Below are 20,774 nucleotides of genomic sequence, written 5' to 3' on the forward strand. Positions count from 1 at the left end.
CTCCTCTAATAGATCTTCCCTTCTATCACAAATATGCTATTGAAGTTCTATTCTCAGGTACAAGTTGTTTATAAACAAGTTCTATTGAAGTTGCAGAGGTTAGATTCTATTCTCAGGTACAAGGAGATGCTTGGTAGAGGTTCTGATAAGTAATTTCACTTTATCTTCAAGGGTATCTTGGGTATGTAATGTACTCTTTTAGTTTTAGGTCTTTTTCTCTGGAATTTTTTGGGGGTTATGTTGTAGATCTACTACTGTTAATGGACATCACTGTTCATATGTCCTATTTGATATTTAATAAAAATTACTGTTTGTTTAGCCATTAACATCTTGCAGATGAAGAGAGAAGAGAAACTCTCAAACTAGAAACTGATATTGTAGTGGTGTCACTTGTCAGTATGCATCAATGTGATTGGTTTTCTGGCTGTGTAGTTAGATTATGTCAGAGTGAGTGAGGTAGTCGTTAATGACGAAAGTGCCCAGATATATTATTATGGTCAAGTTGATGGGAATTTAAGGCATATCAAATTTTAGCAATGTTTGATAACATCTTTTTTTGTTTGATAACACCTTGTTTGGACTTTGGACAAAGAGTAGTGGGCGAAGATTCTAGCTTGGCCAGTGTTGCACTTGCACATGGGGTTGAATGCTTTGGGTGTAAATGGAGTTTTCAATGTCATGTGCTGTGTATGGACTATGGACCTTTAAAATACACTCTATTGGGTGTATTTTTTTGGTGAACAATTGTTTCTGGTCCATGTCTTGTTAACATGTTCAGCTTGTTCTGAATAGTAAACTGATTGCTAAATGCGTTCCTAGATTCCCTCTTCGTGTAGAGTATCAGAGTATGGTTCAATAAATTAAATCAAGCTGATTATATTTTCTGAGCCATTTATTCTTATTTATTCATGCAGTGAAACAATTCACTTGATCATTTGCTCATATACTTTACAAAACCTATGAATTCTAGTGATTAATCTTAAGATTTAAGGGACTCTGCATTGAGGAGAGTTGATTGGTTCTAGCAATGATCAGTTGCCTATGCGGCAAGTAGATTAACAGGTTAGTTCTGGGGTTGCTTTAGGTACTCTAGAGTTCTAGCTAGTTAATGGTGGGAATTGGGAATTGCTGTTGATTCTCATTGGAAACATTTGTTCCGTTTCAGTTTATCTAACAGTTTAAATGTTCAATGGTTTGTAACATAAAACCATTGGACTAATAGAGAAATGCGAATGTACTGTTTGTAATGCTATAAAAGTTTGAGATGTTTTACTGACGATCTGTGTTGCATTGGTACGGGTACGAGTGTCCGATTTGGACACGGGTACGACAGTTCGGACACGGCAAGCTCTAAAATATAAGACACGTGGACACGGCTAATATTTTATTTTGAATTTTTTATTAAATATATTTATTATTTTATTTCAATCCTCAAAAACAATGAAATTTAAAAAGCATAGTGTTAATAGTTAAAACACATACCTGAAAGGCTTAAACATGGACGCAGTATTGCATTTGGTTGTTTAACATTCTCATACATAAAGTTCTCGACTTCTCGACAGTTGTTCACCTCGTCATAAGAAAATAAACCAAGTGATTTTATATAACAAAATGATACATTCATGACATTGCAACATCAGAAGAACGAAGAAAAGGGTTACAATACTAAATACTTACAAATTTACAATGTTATATACTTGTAGTTGTTAGACTTGCATGTAACAACTAAGTGGCTAACATTGTTAGTTGTATACTTGTATGTTAGTTGTTACATGCAAGTATGCAACACAGTTCAAAAGTAAAGGGAGCAGAAGACTAACATAATTCATAATTGTCTCCCACTCATCCCCTTTCAAAAAACAATAAACTAAAACTATCCTGATTCTAGAATGACTAACCACTTGACCAGGTGTTTGCAATATGGTGCTTCAGCAAGAAAACCAAAAAAAGGATAAAACCGCCTTCTTCAAAAAGATACATATCAACTTATCAAGCCTTCAACGCCAACATGTAAGATAATGGACACTCTGCATCATCAAAAACAAAATAAACATTAGCAAAATTATCACCAAAAGAATCCATAAAAGACTGCCATTATATAATAAAATCATAAAACATTAAGTAACTTACTTGATAAGTTCATGGTTTAAACCTTCAAATGTGTTGTTCTGCCTCTCCTTCTTCAAAGGATGAGGGGTCCAAGTCTTCATCATCTAAGTACAACTCTGCATCTTGTAAAACAGGTCCATCAAGCATCAAGTTTCGACCCAATGAATCCTACGACTTGGATGGTCCCTGTCTTGTACTCATCACCGCTTCTTGATAATAGTCGCAAATTGGAATGCACAAAAACTAAGCTATCCACTTTTTTCAGAATCCATCATGTCAAGCGTTTCAATGTATGAATGTGAGAAAAGGTACTCCAATTGCGTTGAACACCTAAGATGAAGATGGTGGGAAAGAAGCCTGGCTGCCAAAGCTTGCAAATGATGGAGTGCTTTCGACCCATTTGTTGACCACCACACTAAAGGATTCTCTGAACTTCTTTGGGTCATAACCTCCCACTTTTTAAGTCTCCTAGCCCGGCAGAAAACTTTCCAAACTCGCTACGAGCAACAATTCTTTGGGCGTCATTTGGAAAAAGTCTTCGGAAACATTCTTCACGATTAATCGAAACCTCTCTATCCACATGAGGAGGTTCTCTACCAACACCATGATCGACCATTCATCATCGTAATACTTTGGATTGAGGCTATGAGCCATACAATGCAATGGGGTGTTACTTTTGTCCACCTGCTAATCAACACCTCCTCCACGACATTATAAAATTTACTTTTATCTCTTATCACATCTTTTTGTTCATGTCGGAAAATTGCTTTTTTCACCTTCTCAATCATCGAATCCCACATCTCGCATTACCGAGATGCAAAAGTAAAGGGCGGTGCTGTGTCACATTCTCTTAACATTGAAACTATGGGATTAGTGAACTTCGAGAATGTAATCAATTTTATCCCACCACTGATCACTCAATATATTTTCCTTTATCTTGCTTGACTTCTCGGCATTTGGACCACCCCCAGTATCCTTTCCAAAACTCGACATAACTAGTTGCTCTAACCCATCTTTGACCTTCATCTGGAATGTTGCTAACATCTGGATTGTCGATGCAAATCGTGTTTCAGCCACGCTCAACAACTTAAGCTTTGCAATTTTTTTGTAAATGGAGAGAGCTAGTGTATGGTTATTGATGAAGTGTCGAATTGTCCTCACCGTTCATCAATCTCTAGAATCCACTTACATAATTCAAACACGCGATTGATTTTTCTGATGTTAGTTGGCACATATATTCTTGAGTGCCAAGTTCAAAGTGTGAACCACACATGGCGTCCAAAATATACTTGGATGTTGTGCTTCAACAACTAATCCAACGACTCTACAAACAGTGCATTATCAAGAATGATTTGAACCACCTTCTCAGCCCCAATTCGGTAATTTCTTTCATAAACAAAGCACCCATATATCTTTGTATCTTTATACTCCCCACTTGCATCTTGACTTTTAAAACATAGGACCACTTGGAGAAACGCCATAAAATTTATAAGTGGCCTTCTTTGCACATCAGTCCGGCCATCGAAACAAGACTAACCCCGGTCTTACTCCATAAAGTTTTGATGTCGCTTCATCATCCTTTCAATATTTTCTTTCTCTCTAGTAAGATGTGTTGTTCAAGACTATCATATGAAGGGGAGTGTAACCTTTCAGGTTGTGTGAGCATGCATACATTATCACATCTCTAAAAAATGGAGAGCGGGCGAGATTGAATGGTAGACTGAAGCATAGAACATTCTAGCAATCATACTGATCCAAAACGTCCCTTTTCGGTGAGATTGAATGACTTCCCTATTGAAGTGTCGCACATTCTTGTTTTTTTTCATACCCGTTCCATCGTGAACTTGCGGTAATGGAACTGAAGATTGATTTAGCTGCATTCGACATAGCCTTTGCGTTTAAGAGCATTTTCATGCTCTGTTTTGAAGATCTTCAGTGTTTGTGGATCAGCAGTGCATTCTTTAACCCCAAAACCTCCTCCAAGAAAATGTTTTTTCACTCTTGAATATGAACCACTCCATATTTTTGAACAGAACTTGCATCTAACCTTGTAATTTCCTCCTCCACCTGGAGCCTTGCTTATCTTCTCAACGTGATTCCAAAGAGGAGAAAGTATAAGCTTTCCTGCTCCTCCTTCGGCTGCTGGTGCTCTTGAGCTTGACATTTATTTGAGTTTAGTTATTAAATACCTTAAGAACTACTCAAGCTTTGTTAGTGGTAGGGTCGGTTTGCAATTGAAAATTGAAGAGGGCATTAACTTTAACTTTGGTTGTTGTTTTTAGTCTCCATTTTTGGCGGCTTCAAATAGAAAGATGAAATACTATTAGTTGTTTCTTACTTTGTCTTTTACGGCTTTTATGGGGCAAAACAAAAGAGGCCGGATTTAGGGCAAAACAAGATAAGATTTAGGGCAAAACAAAATGGGCTTTGGGCAGCCATTGGATCGTAATTCATCAAAGGCTAAAAATTAGTTGTTTACTTACTTACAAGTGGAGATATCCTATGCTCCCACCTTCTAGTACTAATTTCATCTTTGTGTACACCCAATAACAAATGATTGTGTTTGGTTTTTCTAAGTCATTGATGTTTGATATTGGTTTTTCTTATATAGGAAAATAATATGTTTATAGCTTAATTAGAAGTGTCCCAACTAAGAGTGGAATTCGAGCTAAACGAGCCGAGTTTTACCATGCTCAAGCTCGGCTCGTTAATTACACGAACTTTCAATTTAGCTCTAATTCGGCTCATATAGTTAAATGAGCAAGCTCGAGCGAACTTAAACGAAGCCGAGCCCTAGCCAAGCTCGAGTGGCTTGGTCATTTTACTCTACAAATATGCTATTTGAGTTAAACGAGCCGAGCTTCATCAAGTTCATTTGTTACACGAGCTTTAATTTGAGCTCGAGCTCGGCTCATATAGTTAAACAAACGAGCTGAGCCCGAGCCGCTAGGCTCAAATTCCACCCTTAGTCCCAACTGTCCAAAAACTTACAAGAACTCTGACATATAGTATTCGTGATCATGGATCATGGACCATAGATTATATAGGAACAACTTATAGTAACTCTAACACGTAGTATTCGTGATTATGGATCATGGACCATAGATTATATAGGGAAATAGTCTGTTTACAATATCTAACGGCTTACAATATAACTCTAACACGGATCTAAATTGATAGCAAAAATATAATATTGATCGTTCTTGGTTGTGCTACAACTTATATCTGAGTCAAGCTTGAACATACTATAACTTAACTTGATTATGTCTTTAATTGAACTCCGCTATCAAAGGTTACTTACGAAATTAATTGAGGGTTGATTTGGGCGGAGCTAGTCATTCCATAATTGAGTATGTCTAACTTTGCCAACACCTATTTCAAATTTTAAGAATCTCAGAGTGTGGATAATTCCATAGTTTACTAAATATTTTTTAAAGATATTAGACATCTTCAAATGAATTGAATTCTTGTGAGGTTGATCTCTATGATGTGGAGAACATCTACACCAAAACTTCTAACTAATCATTTTTAGTTTTTTTGGAGTTCGTTTTCGTGCAGTTCTTATAACAATTACCTAATGAAAAAAGTGAAATATTATTATAGTTAATCAAGAAGAAAATTGAGGGAGAAAATAGGACGATTTATTAGTTAGGTTTCAACCCTTCCTCACACTTTTCTTATGAGGAGGGGTTCCATACCCCTTTTGTGACTGCTTACAAGAACTCTAACAAAAAAAAATAAGATAAGTGGTTCAGAGAAACGAGACAATTGGTAAAATAGAAATTCGAAACTATACTGACCTTCACTTGAATTTTACTAAATATCTCAGTGGATTTGAATGATATCAACTTTCGCTTAAAATTTTATAGTTATGTCAAATTTCCATAAAGAATATATACATTATATATTTCCATACAATTTCTATAATTTTTTTTGTATAATTACATCAAATTTCTTTAATGAAAATATTGTCATTTGCATCAATTTTTATACTTACAAGCAGCTAAATATATTCAAGTCAATAAGTATACCCCTTAAATGCTTAAATCTTTGGTCAAGTCAAAATAGTTTCTTAAAAAAAAAAGAGCAAAATATATCAAAATGTTAGCTAAAACGTGGCTGATTTGCATCCAAAAAAACGTGGATTGGTTTATATCCACAAAATGTGGGGTATTGGCAACAGCAAAAACCCAAAGTTGGGCCACTGTAGTCTGGCCCAGCCGGCCAGCCTTAAATTAGATAATTGAAGACAGCAAAAATTGATGTGCTTTGGCACAACAGAAAGTTTTTGTTTAAATTCAAAACCCTTCTTCTTCATCCGATAGATCTCAAAACCAGGTGCTTGAACCTTGAAGTCATTAATAGAAACCTGAAGAGAAAGAACAGATTATTAAAATAAAGGTATGTAAACAATTTCTAACTTTCCTCCTAATTTGACTATGAAAAAAGCTGTTTTTTTTTTCTCCGACCACGTATCTGTGTCGTGTCGGTGTCGGTACGACACGACACGGGACACGGCGGAAGGAGAGGCGTACCCATGCAACACAGCTGACGATGTATGCTCATTTCTGAACCGGCCGGCCAAAAGAGAAAGGAAGAAAAGAAAAGGCTGTCCAAATGTGTAGGCATTTAAATGTGATTCTTAATTTCTTATGCCCCATTCCAATTCATTCTGTTGTCTTGACTTTGATATGCCGTATGCCATTAGTATTTATATTTATTTTTGTTGTAGGCACAGCAGCAGCATAAGTAAGGTTGACCGTCCGTCCTCGCAAAACAAAAACTAAAATATACAAAAGCCACCACCCGCGCTCTTCTAATACACATTTCCGCCTCTCCACTCACCACGTGTCGGTCTAATAATTAGCATGACGCCTCCTCCTCCATCGAGTGGCTTATTATTATTACAAGAGAATAATAATAATAATAATAGTAATAATAATAAATTATTATGGAAAGGCGTTTTCGCTGTCTCTGGGATCATGACCACTCTCGTCATTTACGGCGTTTTACAGGTTTTTTTAAAAAAATTCAATTCTCGTCTCAAGAGTTTTGTCTTGTGTATATTTTTGACAAAGAAAAGGGAAATTTAATGATGCAGGAAAAGATAATGAGAGTTCCGTATGGGGAAAAGAAAGAGTATTTTAAGTACTCGTTATTTCTTGTTTTCTGCAACCGCATTATGACGTCTGCTGTATCTACAGCTGCTTTACTGGTACTCTACTATATATGTAACCTTATTATTATTATTTTGTCTTTCCGGAGATGGTGTCATTGCCTAACCAATATCTTTTTTAGGCAAGTAAAAAAGCCTTGGACCCTGTTGCTCCAATCTATAAGTATTGCCTCATCTCAGTATCAAACATACTCACAACAACTTGCCAATATGAGGTATGTACCATTTTTTTTTTTTTTTTTTTTTTTTGCCTGTATATTAACGATGTCACCTGTTTTTTTCTCCAGGCCCTCAAGTATGTTAGTTTTCCAGTTCAGACACTTGCAAAATGTGCTAAGATGATACCCGTTATGGTAAGTGACTTATTTATTCTCATTTTTCCAAACTCGTTTTTCGTGATGTTGCTTCCAAAGGTTTTCTAGGTCTTAACTTTCTTTAATCCTCACTGAACATTGCAAAATAACTTTTAGCTCTATTGGATTTGATAGATGTTTGACTGAATTCAAAATTTTAGTATCCTGCATATATTCCCGCCACAACTTACCTATTGAAGTGTTACCTATAGTAAACAAAAACTTTAAGGGTTAGCTCCGTAGAATTATTTATGTACGTCTTGTATGTTTCCTTGTGGAATTTGCAAGGAGCTATATGTTGTTCCTTAACAATCGCCTGTTTTACTTCAGTGATCTAGTATGTATGCAAGACAGAGTTAAGTATCATTTCCACAGAGAACAGAACTGAGTGACATGGTGGTCGATTGACTCCAAAAGCATGCTCCTACGGTTTTAGGAGCAGACTCTCCAAGCATCAACTTTTTGCTCCAAAGAAACAACTCCTGCTACAATTTTTATTTTAGTTTTGGATACATAAAAGAAAATGTAATAATATCAATGAATGGGATTAAATTAACAGTTGAATTATTAGCCAGTAGCTAATTTTCAAGCCCAAAACCTGCCCCATAACCCCTAAGACACCAACCCCTGATTACAAGAAAGGAAAGAAAAACAGAACAGAAAATAACAAGCAGGTGACCAGTTGTTAATCAAGAACAAAAGCACCCAAAAACACCACCATAACCTAGTTCCTACACCAGATGACCACTATCACTTGACTTAGATGGTCTCTTTATCCTCGTCCTCTGTTTGTCTTCTCCTTCCACCTCCCTGCTATAGTATTCCTTCAATAATTTGAGATCCAACATCTCATCCTCAGTGTCATATAGGCCGTCAAAATTATCTTCAACAGACTCTTCTTCCTCCGAGAGTATGCTATTCTTTGTCCTGCTACAAGATTTAGAAGTGATCTGACGCTATTAGTGGTCACAACCAGAAGTATTAGCCAGTACATTAAATGCATTGGATAGATAATGAATGAAGTATTGTGGTAGTTATTTTGTACAACAACAATTTAAAGAAAATAGCCTCTGAAAAATTAGCTTCCTGACTTCATTTGCACGATTACTTGTTGTATGTATGTACATAATATACATAATATGTTTTCTAGTGTTTTGTTTTTGTTTATAGTTAATATGCAACCATCTTTTTTTATTTATTGGTAAGCCTGTTTTAAATGAGATCAATAACTCTTTGATACTGGCGGGGTTCGAGTCCCAGACCTCTGGTATCATCACCCAAAGGTTTTACCGACTTTGCTAGTCGGCACCTGCATTATGCAACCATCTTTGTACTTTTGTAGACAATAGCTTTATTCTTAAGTTTAGTAGTTTATCTTAAGTACTATGCATATTGTAAATGCAATCACAGTTGATAATAGATGTAATACCACTTTAAGGATTGCACTCCTTTCTAGAATAATTTTTGTTTGCAATATACTATCTAGTGTCTCAGTTTCGAAAGGAATTAAGTAATTCATAAGTGTGTGGACAATAGACGTAAGCATGAATGGATACGGGGTATTTGTTCAAGAAGTACCCATGTAAGTGTCGATCGTCGGTGTCCTCGTGTTGGTTTCGGTGTTGGATAAAGTGGATACGCATAAGTTGTGTTTATTGAAGTATCACGGTATCATAGATAAATGTTCTAAAGTAAATACTGGCATCGTTTTGAGTTCGGCTCTCCTGTACTCTCATTCTGAACCAAGCTTAGTTGCTTGGAATCCTCCATCCTCATGTTGTGTAATTGTCTACTTTTTTTAATATTGGTTGTATAACTTAGTTTAGGATGAAAAAATATTCTACCATTCATCTTAAGCAAGGTTCTGAATCTTCATGTCAAGTGATTATATTTTGTCTCTCAAAAAGATTTCCTTTCTTATCTGCAGGTTTGGGGCACATTAATTATGCAGAAGAGATATAGGGGGCGAGACTACTTGATTGCTGTAGTAGTGACTATAGGATGCTCGGTATTTGTCCTATATCCGGTAATTCTTTTGCTAAGTAGATTCCTATCTTATTTACGGGTGTCAGTACGACTACTATAATTTCTTTGTTTTCAAATCAGATTTACTACTCTGTCGTGGAATGGGCATATTATCCACTTAATGAATGTGTAAAACCGTAAAAGAAGGATCACAAACTATATTACTGGCTATCTTGTACATGAATAGCCACGATAATATTGGAAAGAATAGTTGAACATTATTATCTTTTGTTTTTTCTCCTTTCTCTTGTATAACATGACATTTTGACCATTTGTATTCATTGAAAATGTATTTTGTCTCCCACAAAATGAATTTAGAAATGTTTCCATTTGTTACCTGCTTGGCTTTGCCTGAATGTGAGGGGTTTCGTTGGATACACAAGCAAAATCTGTCACTTAGTATCCCTTAAGAACTATGCGTAAATCGTAAACGAGAGTGTAAAGTATACCAATTTGGAACAGAGGTGAGACCTTTTCCCTCGTTTGCTGATAGTACTGATTGGGGTACTGATGAGAATTTTATAAGGCAAATTAACCAATTGGTTTTAAGGCTTTAAGGTTGGAAGATAGGCATTGACATTTCTCTTCCATAATTCATGGATGACACCGTTGTCGTCGAGGGGAGTTAGGTTGTTAAGTAAGACACCTCGCGACTTGTTATTTTTATTTATAATTTTTTGGTTTGACTTTTTCCTTGAGATCACTTTTTCTAAAAATGTTTTTTGTGGGAACAATAATTTGGGTACTCGATTGGGTGGATACCTCGTCTATTTTTGAAAATTCTTTGGCGCAAATTGTTTGAGATCATATCGAGAGATTTGATAGAAACCTAGTGGGTTGAAAAGGTTGGTATGCTTTTGAAGAGTGGTTCTTTCCCTTATTAAGAGCTTCCTTCTAAGTTTTAGAAGTTCTTTTATCTTATCCTAGTTTATTTGAGTGTTTGACCATTATGTTATTCACTGTCGTGAGGAATTTTATGTGTGAAGCGTTTGTGGAACCCCAACATGAATGAATACCTTCTATAAAATGTACAACAAAAGGGGCGTAGGGCTGCAATGATCATATGTAAAGAACTAGGTACTAGAAAACTGGGTACGAGATGTGGCGGAATAGGAGTACAATCAGATGCTGGTATGGAATAGGCGGTTGATAAAACATACTACCCAATGTGTCTAAATCTCATTGTTGTAGGGTCTGGAGGTTTACTTGCTCAAACTTGTACACTAAGCCTACTAAGATTGGGATTCTATAATCAATTTTCTCATATGCATTTAGGATTTTATCTAAAAACAACCCCCCTCCCCCCTCTCTCTGGGGAATCCAAAAACATCATAGTGTCTTGATACTGGAAAGTTTTAAATGGTTTAGAAGCTGCCAACGCCTGCTATGCTAAATCAAAATCAGAATATTTAGCTATCAATTATATAAGGAGCATGTTGTTTTACTCTTTGGTTGGACCTATCGTAGGAAGACTAGGAACTTAATGGGTTGTCTTTGGAATTACTCGTTCTGTTTATAGGTACCTCAAGTCCTGTTTATGTACACTGTTTCATTGTCTATTAGATTTTGTCTTTGCTGTCTAAGATCTACATTATTTACTTCTAAAATATATAATAAAGCAAAATTTGAATATACTTTTGTGGACTTTCATGAAACTTGTGAGATGGAAGTTGATGAATCTACTTTTCTTATCTTTTTCTTTTGAACTGGTGAAATTAGGCAGCAGCTGACATTAGTTCGTATAATAGAGGCAGGGAAAGCACCGTGTGGGGCGTTTCTTTAATGATTGGTTACCTTGGGTAAGTATTCGGAATTTGTATCCTATCCTTGTCAACCTTATCTGCCAATCAGCTTGTGTTTGAGAATATAGGACTTCTTGTCATATCAACATACCTGACAGTCTGTATTTTCTTTTCTTGAGATTTATAATCGATATCGGATATCATGTTCTACTGTTTGAGACCCAGATTCATACCTTTGTTCTCAATAGGGAGAAGAGGATGTTCCCTTGTATAAGAATCATGGGGCCTCTCCACTCATTGCCAATTGGTTTTGAGTTGGATACCCAAATTTAATATGGTATCAAAGCGGACTATTCTATGGCCCGAAATACCCATGTACTTTACATCACATATGTGTGTTTTTTTAAAAAAGTGTCCATGTATTTGGCTCAAGATACGCGACGCCCCAAATACCCATGTACTTTACATCACTCATTAAAATGTGTCCACATGTTTGGCTCAAGATACGCCACACATTAGGGGGCGTCGTGAGATCTATTATCCCATATCGGGTATCTGAAGCCATGCGCCCATGCATATAATACATAAATCTCGGGGACGAGCCACTTATTGCCAATTGATTTTGAGCTGGGTGCCCAGATTTAATGTCTTTTTTGCATGGATATGTATGTAAATACATAATACATGCTGCTTTTGTTTCCTACCGCATTAGAGTCCTAGCCCTTGAATTATATGCCAAATTTAGTGAACATTGATGCATTTTGTTCTGCTTTACCTAAGTACAAGATGTGTTTAATCTCTTCCCAAAAAATGGAACTGGGGTGTTGTGGAAGTGGTCATGTTAGATTTTGTTTAAATACAACTTATGTTACATGGACTTACAATTTTTAAAATAATCCGTGTCGGATACGGATCTGATGGGGAACAATTAGATTTAGAAGATAGGATATGGAAATCCTTAATAGAAGAATTGAACGAAGGAGATTGAAGAGTTTAGACGAATAAGAAATTAAGATTGAAGGAGATGAAGAATAATTGGAGAAGGAAAATATTAGGCTTGAGATAATTTTGATAATTGATCTGATTGAATAATTGAATACCTAAAACAACTAACATTGACCTCCTTATATAGATAAGCCAAACTTGATAATCAAGAAACCTAGACTTCTAAATCTAATTAAACCCAACGTAAGAAACTACTAAATCAACTTAATAATTCTACTAATAGAAATACCTAAAAGTGAACGTTCTCATCCTACATCAGTATCTATGTATCTGTTTTGGTCACACAATCAGGAAGATCTCTAACTGAGTCTATTTATGAAAAGAGAAGCGAAGTTTGCTTTGCCTTGAATGAACGATTCTTTCTGTAGATGTTGTCGATCAAAACACGGACCAAAAACTGACATAAATGGTATAAAATATATCTCGATTCCGTGTTTGACACTTCATATTCGTTTCGGGTATGGTCACACATAACCGTATCAATGTAACTTAGAATACAACAGTTTTGCTTTTAAGATGGAGTCATTAGAAATCTCAATATTAACTTCAAAAGCTAATTTGCACAAACTTACTATCTATTAATATATTTAATAAGTTATAACGTTAAATTAACTGTAAAGTGAATGCCTTGCATCTACCTTACTTAGTTTCGTAACTGGCACCCTTCAAGCTGGTGGTGCATGGCCACTGGCAGGGTTGAACTGGGATTTTCTCAAGGGTAAGCAGAAATTCAATGGCAAGTCGGCAACCTTAATAAACCTGTTTATATCAAATAATCATGATGAAGGGTGGATAAAGATATAAAAGCGCCCAGTCATATTTATCTTTGTTTGCCAATTTTTAGTTACAATTTCAAATTCACGATAGATAGATTTGTCCTTATATTGTATATAATGTTATATCCCTATCGTGATAGATATTTGAATTGACTAACTGTATACAAAAGCCAATAAGTTGTTGATGGATTGAGGATCTGAGTAAAATCAAGTCTTGATAGATCATAAAACGGATCACTTTCTATTGCTGTTATCCACTTCATCTGTTTTCGATGGAAATATGAACCAATTTGCTAATGTCATCAAATATAAGTATATAACCAATATGTAAACACCCATTGGGGGCTTAGCAGAAAGGGAGCACAAGTTTCAACAATTTATATGATTGGCAATCAAATTGGTTATTTGACCCATTGGGGTCCACCAGAAAGGGAGCGCAAGTTTCAACAATTTATATGATTGGCAATCAAATTATTGAAAATTGTTGTTATCTTAGTCAAAGACTTCCATAAAAATGTGAGGCAAAGAGATAGCATCTGGCATCTTTTCTTGATGCTCTTGCATGTATAGTATAGTTTTTCTTTAGTCAATTGACTACCTTCAACCTTGCCTGGGTCCGCCCCAGGACACTGGTATGGGTGCTATTAGATTCAATGGCAGACCAAAATGGTTATATAACCCATTGGGTTATATGACCCATTAGGGGCAACCAGAAAGGGAGCGCAAGTTTCAACAATTTATATGATTGGCAATCAAATTATTGAAAGTTGTTGTTATCTTAGTCAGAGACTTCCATAAAAATATGAGGCAAAGATATAGCATCTGGCATTTTTCTTGATGGTCTTGCATGTATAGTATAGTTTTTCTTTAGTCAATTGACTACCTTCAACGGTTCAACCTTACCTGGGTCCTCCCCTGGACACTGGTATGGGTGCTATTAGATTCAATGACAGACCAAAAGTCCTATTTGTGTAGCGACGCGCCTGTCTCCAATAGAAGGGTCTTTAAGGTATCAACAGGAAGGATTTGCCTGTTTTGGAACTAGAACTGAACGTGGTCATATTGCAGTTTATATCTAGGTTTAAAATATTACTTATAAACAGATTTTGAAAGTAAAGGTATTGTATTGTCATCTATTTTATTCCTACAGATTTGATGGCTTCACAAGTACATTCCAGGACAAGTTATTCAAGGGTTATGACATGGAAATTCACAATCAGATATTTTACACTACATTGTGTTCTTGTATTCTCAGTTTAAGTGGTGAGTGTCTGCTTTCGAATTTTTATATGAAGTTCTTGTTTATTTGAAGTGTGTAATTACCATCACGTTTGAAATTCTGGGAGGGAGAACATGATAGAAAGCACACGTCTGACAACTGACTGAAGTGCAAATTTGTTATTATGGTGTTTCTGCATTTAAGTGCTAGTGTAGTGGCTATGGAAAATCTCAACTTGCATTGTTGCGTCTGTATCTGTACTTCAAACTATTAAAGCCCCTATTCGAAGAGTAATGTTTCATTTAAGGCTGTTGTAGCAGTTATAACTGAAACGGTGCCATTTTCTTTTTCTTTTTTTGTTTTTTCAATGATAAAGAAAACAGTGCTATATTATATTTTATAATGATTCTTCAAGAAATATACTCTTTATCGTTCCCTTCCTCGTTTGTTGCCCAACGATGGGTTATTACCATAGTTTTGTTAAGATACTTTTAAACCGATCTTCCCTGGGTTGTGTGTGTGTGTGGGGGGGGCTAATCCCCGCGTTTTTTTGTGTTTTCTATATATGGTAATCCATATATTTTGTGTTTTCTCCTTCTCCTTCTTCTTCTTCTTCTTCTTCTTCTTCTTCTTCTTCACAAAAGGTTACAACACCCAACAGCTAAAGCGTAATGACCTTAGACAGAATTGTGAAGAAGAGCAATATTCACTTACCATATAATACATTGTGGCTTTTTATAACATATAAATGTTTTTTAAAAAAATGAAAACGAAATTCTGGCGGTCTTTGGAGATTGTGACTGGCAGTGAGCCAGCAACTATTGAATTTATAGTAAGATACCCTTACAGGATTGCCACCCATCAAATACTGCCTCCACTCTATTTAGCATATTCTTTATTGCATCCTACTACGTAATCCACTTGATTCTCAGTTACTGATTCTTTTGTTGTTTATTCTGAACTAGGGCTTATATTACAGGGTCATCTTCTTTTGGCCATAGAGTTTGTGTCCCGGCATAATGATTGTTTCTTTGATATCTTATTACTTTCCACTGTAAGTGACAAACCTCAAGTACATGTACCTTTCCATTTTCACTAGTCCAATATATTTCTCAACTGTCATTCAGTTTCTTCTTTCCTTTTATGTATACTTTCGTCTTTTGATTACTATCACCCTTGAATTAATATATGAAAACTTCGTTGGTTACACGGCACATTTGGCGACTGGAATTCGATTTACAGGTAGCAACAGCTAGTCAATTTTTCATTTCTTACACGATCCGCACATTTGGTGCTTTGACGTTTGCGACCATAATGATCACAAGACAGGTAAATAGACTTCCTCGATATGACATACTAATTTCTGGATCAAATATAGGAAAATTAATGGAGTAATGGATGGTATTGGTTTAATTTTTCTCCTGGATCTCTTTTGCTGGAACAGTTGGTGAGCATTATGCTATCTTGCTTGTGGTTTGCTCATCCCTTGAGCTGGGAACAGTGGATTGGAGCTGTAAGGCTCATATTTGAATACTTCAAGTTTCTTCTTTTTCAGAATTTATTTTAGTGTTTAACAAAGCCTAATGTCATTATTTGCTATATTATCAGGCTATTGTTTTTTCTGCTCTCTACGCAAAGAGCTTTCTCAGAAGCACACCTCAGAAGCCTCCACTGCCTGAACATGAGCAAAGTGATAGTGCAAGTCTATTGAATGGGAATTCTAGGTAATTTAGGATTTGCTGGCTGCTGTTTGAGTAGTGTAATTCACCTTACACTTTAGAGCTGCCAATGTACCCAGCTCACACCAATGTGTGAACTTGAAGATTTTTATATGACAGTTGAGGTAGAAGTGGTACTCGTCAATACAATTCTGTGGCTGCTGCTGCATCCTAATATTCCTAACAAGACTTGTACATGAACAAGAAGAGTTAAACTATACAACAATGGGAACCTTTTTTGTTCTTCTTTTACTTCAAAATTATGAGCTGTCAATGTAAAGGCACGAAAACAAATTTTGATGATACAAATGCAATTCTACTAGGATTTTTACCCAGCTTTGTCAGGTGCAAACTATGAGCAGCTTCTCCCTGGGAAGAAGACTCGGGCAAATGGCTTGGAAAGAAACTTCTTGCTCAAGTGAATACAGGGAGATTGATTCCAAACTAGTGCCCTCCACCTTTTTCTGTTTTGAAAGGCTCATTAATTGTTGTATACTTGTCAAGCTGCACTATTTTTGGCATTGGTAAATTCTAATAAGAGAATATTTACAGCAACTGTATCTATGGATGAAACTGTTACTTATTCAAATTGCAGAAGTCATAGTTTCGGGAAAATTACCAAAATGGGAAAATTGACCGGTGTAACTGAATTCCTTAAGCTCAACTTTTCCAGATTTTTACAAATGCTTATTTCAAAACATTGGCACTAAGAAAGACTGTTTTGATCTACTGCTTTGGGGTGATGTGGATATTAGAGATAAAAACTGGACCCTCGCCTACTTGAAACAAAATTGCAGTCAGCAATTGTGTCGTTTGGAGTCTTGGTGCTAGCTCCAAATCACCGTGGTTGTCACTAAAATTCTGAATTGAAAGAAGTTGTAGAAGCGTGCTTTTGAGCACTCACTGAAGTTGGTTACTGAGTTTTTAATGCTTTAAATGTTTGATCAACTGTCATGAATTCATGATGGACTGAGATTTATGTCATCTGCAAAATCATACCCTTCACCATAATTCTTGAGCATTGGCAGTGATCATCATCTCCTCTCCCTCTCTAACACACGGGTTTGGTATTCTCCTTTCTTTTTGTAAACCTCTGAGGATGAATGATATGACCTTGATGTAGCATAATTCATCTCCAAGGGGTGTACATTTCCATATTTAACTGTTCAAAACCAGCTGATATACCATAAGATGTTTCATGCTGTGGTGATAAATTGGTCTTCAGATGCATCAGTAATAGTTGTTCAGTAAACTGAGGCAATAAGCCAACTGCAGTGATATGCAAACTGTGCACATTGTGCCAATCATATCGGTTGCTATAAATTGCTATTGAGTCAACTAAGTGAGGACGTTATCCTTTACTCATCCAGCTACCGAATCCATTTGCACTTTGGAGACAGATATGAGTTAAAACTTAAAACAGATAGTGTGATCTGTAAACAATTTAAACCATGAATTAATAGATAGTGTGATCTGTAAACAATTTAAACCATGAATTAATATCCAAATTTAACTGTTGACCCAAGTTAGAGATAGCTCCATATTTACATTCTTCCTCTCATCAATCCAACTACGGAATGATCTGTTCGTTTATTGGAATACCTGTATATTGGGTTTGTTTCTGCATTCCACATGCAGAAACAAAAGAAGTATATTTTTCGACGGATTGCTTGCATTGTCAAGTCGGAACTCATAAAGATGGAGCATGCATCCTCCTTTTCCAATTTATCCGGCTTGACACATGCAGTTCAATCTTCTGCATCAGACATAGTGGTTTTAGGGTGTTCAGCATGCTTGTTTTCGACCGGAACTGTGGAGGTTATACGTTATGCATTCGGAATATTTGGTAATTACACATTTATATTGAGATTTCATTCTCGATTGACTGCTATGGAAATGAACTTAACACATGTATATTTTGCATGCAGGGAACATCGTCAATATGCTACTCTACACGGCACCCTTGTAATAAAATTCAACTAGTTGGTGGTCTTTTTTTTTCCCCCTTAAATAATAATACGTTTATCTAAATTTCTTTTTATTTTATTTTTCAATATGTTTTCCTTGTAGATTGAGCTTTAAGAGGATCATTAGAAACAAGAGTACAGAGGAGTTTTCAGTCGCTCCATATGTTGCAGCACTGTTGAATTCTGTACTCTATACTTTGTATGGTTCACCTTTGGCGAGTCAAGGCTGGGAAAACCTTCCTTTGGTCACCATCAATGGCACCGGGATTCTTATGGAACTAATTTTCATCTCCATCTATTTCTGGTTTGCTACACCGAGAACAAAGGCAAGTTTTTTTTTGGTTTGATGACTTTGATCTCAACATTATTAATACAGGGAGTGACTCTTATCAAGGACAAAACGGCCGAAAATAACTCTAAACCCCACCTGATTTTTATAATCACTCACAAGAACAAGGTAGATGAAAATTCAAGTATATCTTGATTAGGCAAAATAAAAAACGGCTCGGGTAGATGAAATGTCAAGTATACCCCTGACATAAAATAATAAATGACCCAGCCCATCCGAAAGAACCCCGTGTATATAATATGAACAATATTGTTTATACCTCAACATAATGGATTATCAGTAAGAACACCTATTGGAGTATGAGCAATCATTGTTTATACCTCTAACATGAGGTATGAATAACCAATGTTCGTATGAATTAACATTAATTATTCATATCTATTCGGGATATGAACACTCATTGTTCATACTTCAACATGAGCTATGCACAATCACTGTTCATGCCTCAACATGAACTATAAACAATCATTGTTCATATCTCGACATAATTTATGATCAGTAAGAACACCTATTTGGGGTATGAATACTTATTTGGGATATGAACAATCACTAATCACTATTCATACATCAACATTGTTCATATCTCAAACATGAGCTATGAATAACAATCAATGTTTTTTATTTGGGGTATCGTTCATACATTAACATGAGCTATAAATAATGATTGTTCGACTGAACAATCATTATTCATACTTTAACATGAGCTATGCACAATCATTGTTCGTACCTCAACATGTGCTATGCACAATCACTACTATTTATACTTCAACATAATGTATGATTAGTAAGAACACCTATTGGAGTATGAACAATCAATGTTCATATAAGAACACCTGTTGGAGTATGAACAATCATTGTTCATACAACAACATAGTGTGTGAGGTATGTTCACCTATTTGGATACGAACAATCACCAAATTTCTTTGTTTTATAAACATAACATAGAGGGGTGAAATTGGCATTTAAAAAAAATAAAAATGTCTATATTTTATGTCTATTAACATGGAGGGTAAAACAGCTATTTTAAAAAAAGAGAAAAGGTCCGGCCAACTTATTTTACCCTTGAGAGTTACTAAAATTAAAATTATGGATTCTTGGGTTACTTAATGCTGGAATTTGTTCTTGTGAGTTACTAAATCTTTTCCCAAAATTGGTCATTTGGACTCTTTTCTTTGTTATGGTAGTAATATTTAGTGTTTTTTGACATTTGCTTCAAGCGCCATGCCTAACACAAGCACAATATTCAAATCCATTCATGGCCTTGTACTCGTATTCTCATATAAAATCATATTCAACTCATATGTTTTCTTAGTTACTGTGAACAGTATGAACTATATATGTGCATAATTTCATATGATTGCAGATGGTTGTTTCCGTAATAATGGCACCTGTCATCCTGTTCTGCTTCACGATGTTAGCCATGTCACTAATGCTGGATGATCACCCCCTTCGCAAAACAATACTTGGTAGTTTTGGCTTTTTTTGCCTCTGCTAGTATGTATGGTTCTCCTCTGGTGGCTGTGGTGAGTAAGAGTACTTCTGAATCTCTTAAAGGGTAACCTAAAATATCTCATATATCCCACTTTTTAATCATACTTCGATCATCAACTATATAAACTGTATATTGCCTATTGATTCATATATGTTGAAGTTTGTTTTGCTAAGTTTTTCTTAGTCATCCATCTGATAGATATGATCATTATAGTTGAAACAGTAAAAAACTTCTACTCCACGTTACACTTATCTTAAAAACAACTAGACTCGCTAATACCATATTATCGTGTGAATGCTCGAACTGGTTACAAAATTACACACTTTGATGTATGATCTTATTAACAACTAAACTCACTAACAACCATATTATTGTGTGAATGCAGAAACTGGTTTTAGAAACAAAGAGCGTTGAATACATGCCTTTCAACTTGTCCCTCTTCTCATTTCTTACTAGCTTTGCATGGATGACTTTGCATGGATGACTTTGCATGGATTACTGGGCAACGATGTCTTGCGGTATATAGAGCAGCAAATTTACGATATAACAGCAAAATTTTGAGGTTGCTAAAAAACGGAAGTACATTTTTTTTTCTCTCACAAATTAATTTTCATCTCTCTTTTTGCAGTCTCCAAGTTTTATTGGGGTTCCATTGGGCATACTACAGCTTGTTGTATACGGTATATATAGAAAAAACAAAGGAAGAGCTGGAGAACCTAACAAAGTCGACACTGAGAAAAATGAATAGTCTAATCTTACAGATCCTCTGATTGTCCAAGAGGAACAGGTGCTAGCCCAATGCATCATCCCACATTCTAGAAGCTCTTCCCAACGGACATGCTC

General features: G+C 35.8%; 1 protein-coding gene and 1 pseudogene across 5 annotated transcripts; both read left to right on the forward strand.

The window, feature by feature from the left end:
- The first annotated feature begins 6,277 nt into the window (after positions 1 to 6,277).
- LOC147497634 (UDP-galactose/UDP-glucose transporter 5-like) lies at positions 6,278 to 16,678 on the forward strand. Of its 4 annotated transcripts, none has more exons than XM_086560038.1 (12): positions 6,278 to 6,510; positions 6,842 to 7,124; positions 7,211 to 7,324; positions 7,408 to 7,500; positions 7,573 to 7,638; positions 9,566 to 9,664; positions 11,383 to 11,462; positions 14,337 to 14,449; positions 15,371 to 15,459; positions 15,648 to 15,734; positions 15,850 to 15,918; positions 16,014 to 16,678. In XM_086560038.1, the coding sequence occupies exons 2-12, from the start codon at positions 6,978 to 6,980 to the stop codon at positions 16,131 to 16,133; spliced, it is 1,077 nt and encodes a 358-aa protein (XP_086416164.1). In that variant the 5' UTR covers positions 6,278 to 6,510; positions 6,842 to 6,977; the 3' UTR covers positions 16,134 to 16,678. The 4 variants fall into 4 exon arrangements, with proteins under 4 accessions (XP_086416164.1, XP_086416167.1, XP_086416166.1 ...); XM_086560040.1 differs by lacking the exon at positions 6,278 to 6,510 and adding an exon at positions 6,517 to 6,744; XM_086560039.1 differs by lacking the exon at positions 6,278 to 6,510 and adding an exon at positions 6,517 to 6,730.
- A 1,046-nt stretch (positions 16,679 to 17,724) lies between these two features.
- On the forward strand, positions 17,725 to 20,492 carry LOC147497635 (bidirectional sugar transporter SWEET3b-like; annotated as a pseudogene). The gene is made up of 5 exons (XR_015196863.1): positions 17,725 to 17,969; positions 18,052 to 18,088; positions 18,194 to 18,416; positions 19,803 to 19,962; positions 20,317 to 20,492. The product of XR_015196863.1 is annotated as a bidirectional sugar transporter SWEET3b-like (transcript).
- Positions 20,493 to 20,774: the final 282 nt, after the last annotated feature.

Source organism: Coptis chinensis, chromosome 5 (assembly GCF_015680905.1).
Source record: "Coptis chinensis isolate HL-2020 chromosome 5, ASM1568090v1, whole genome shotgun sequence".
Lineage (NCBI taxonomy): Eukaryota > Viridiplantae > Streptophyta > Magnoliopsida > Ranunculales > Ranunculaceae > Coptis > Coptis chinensis.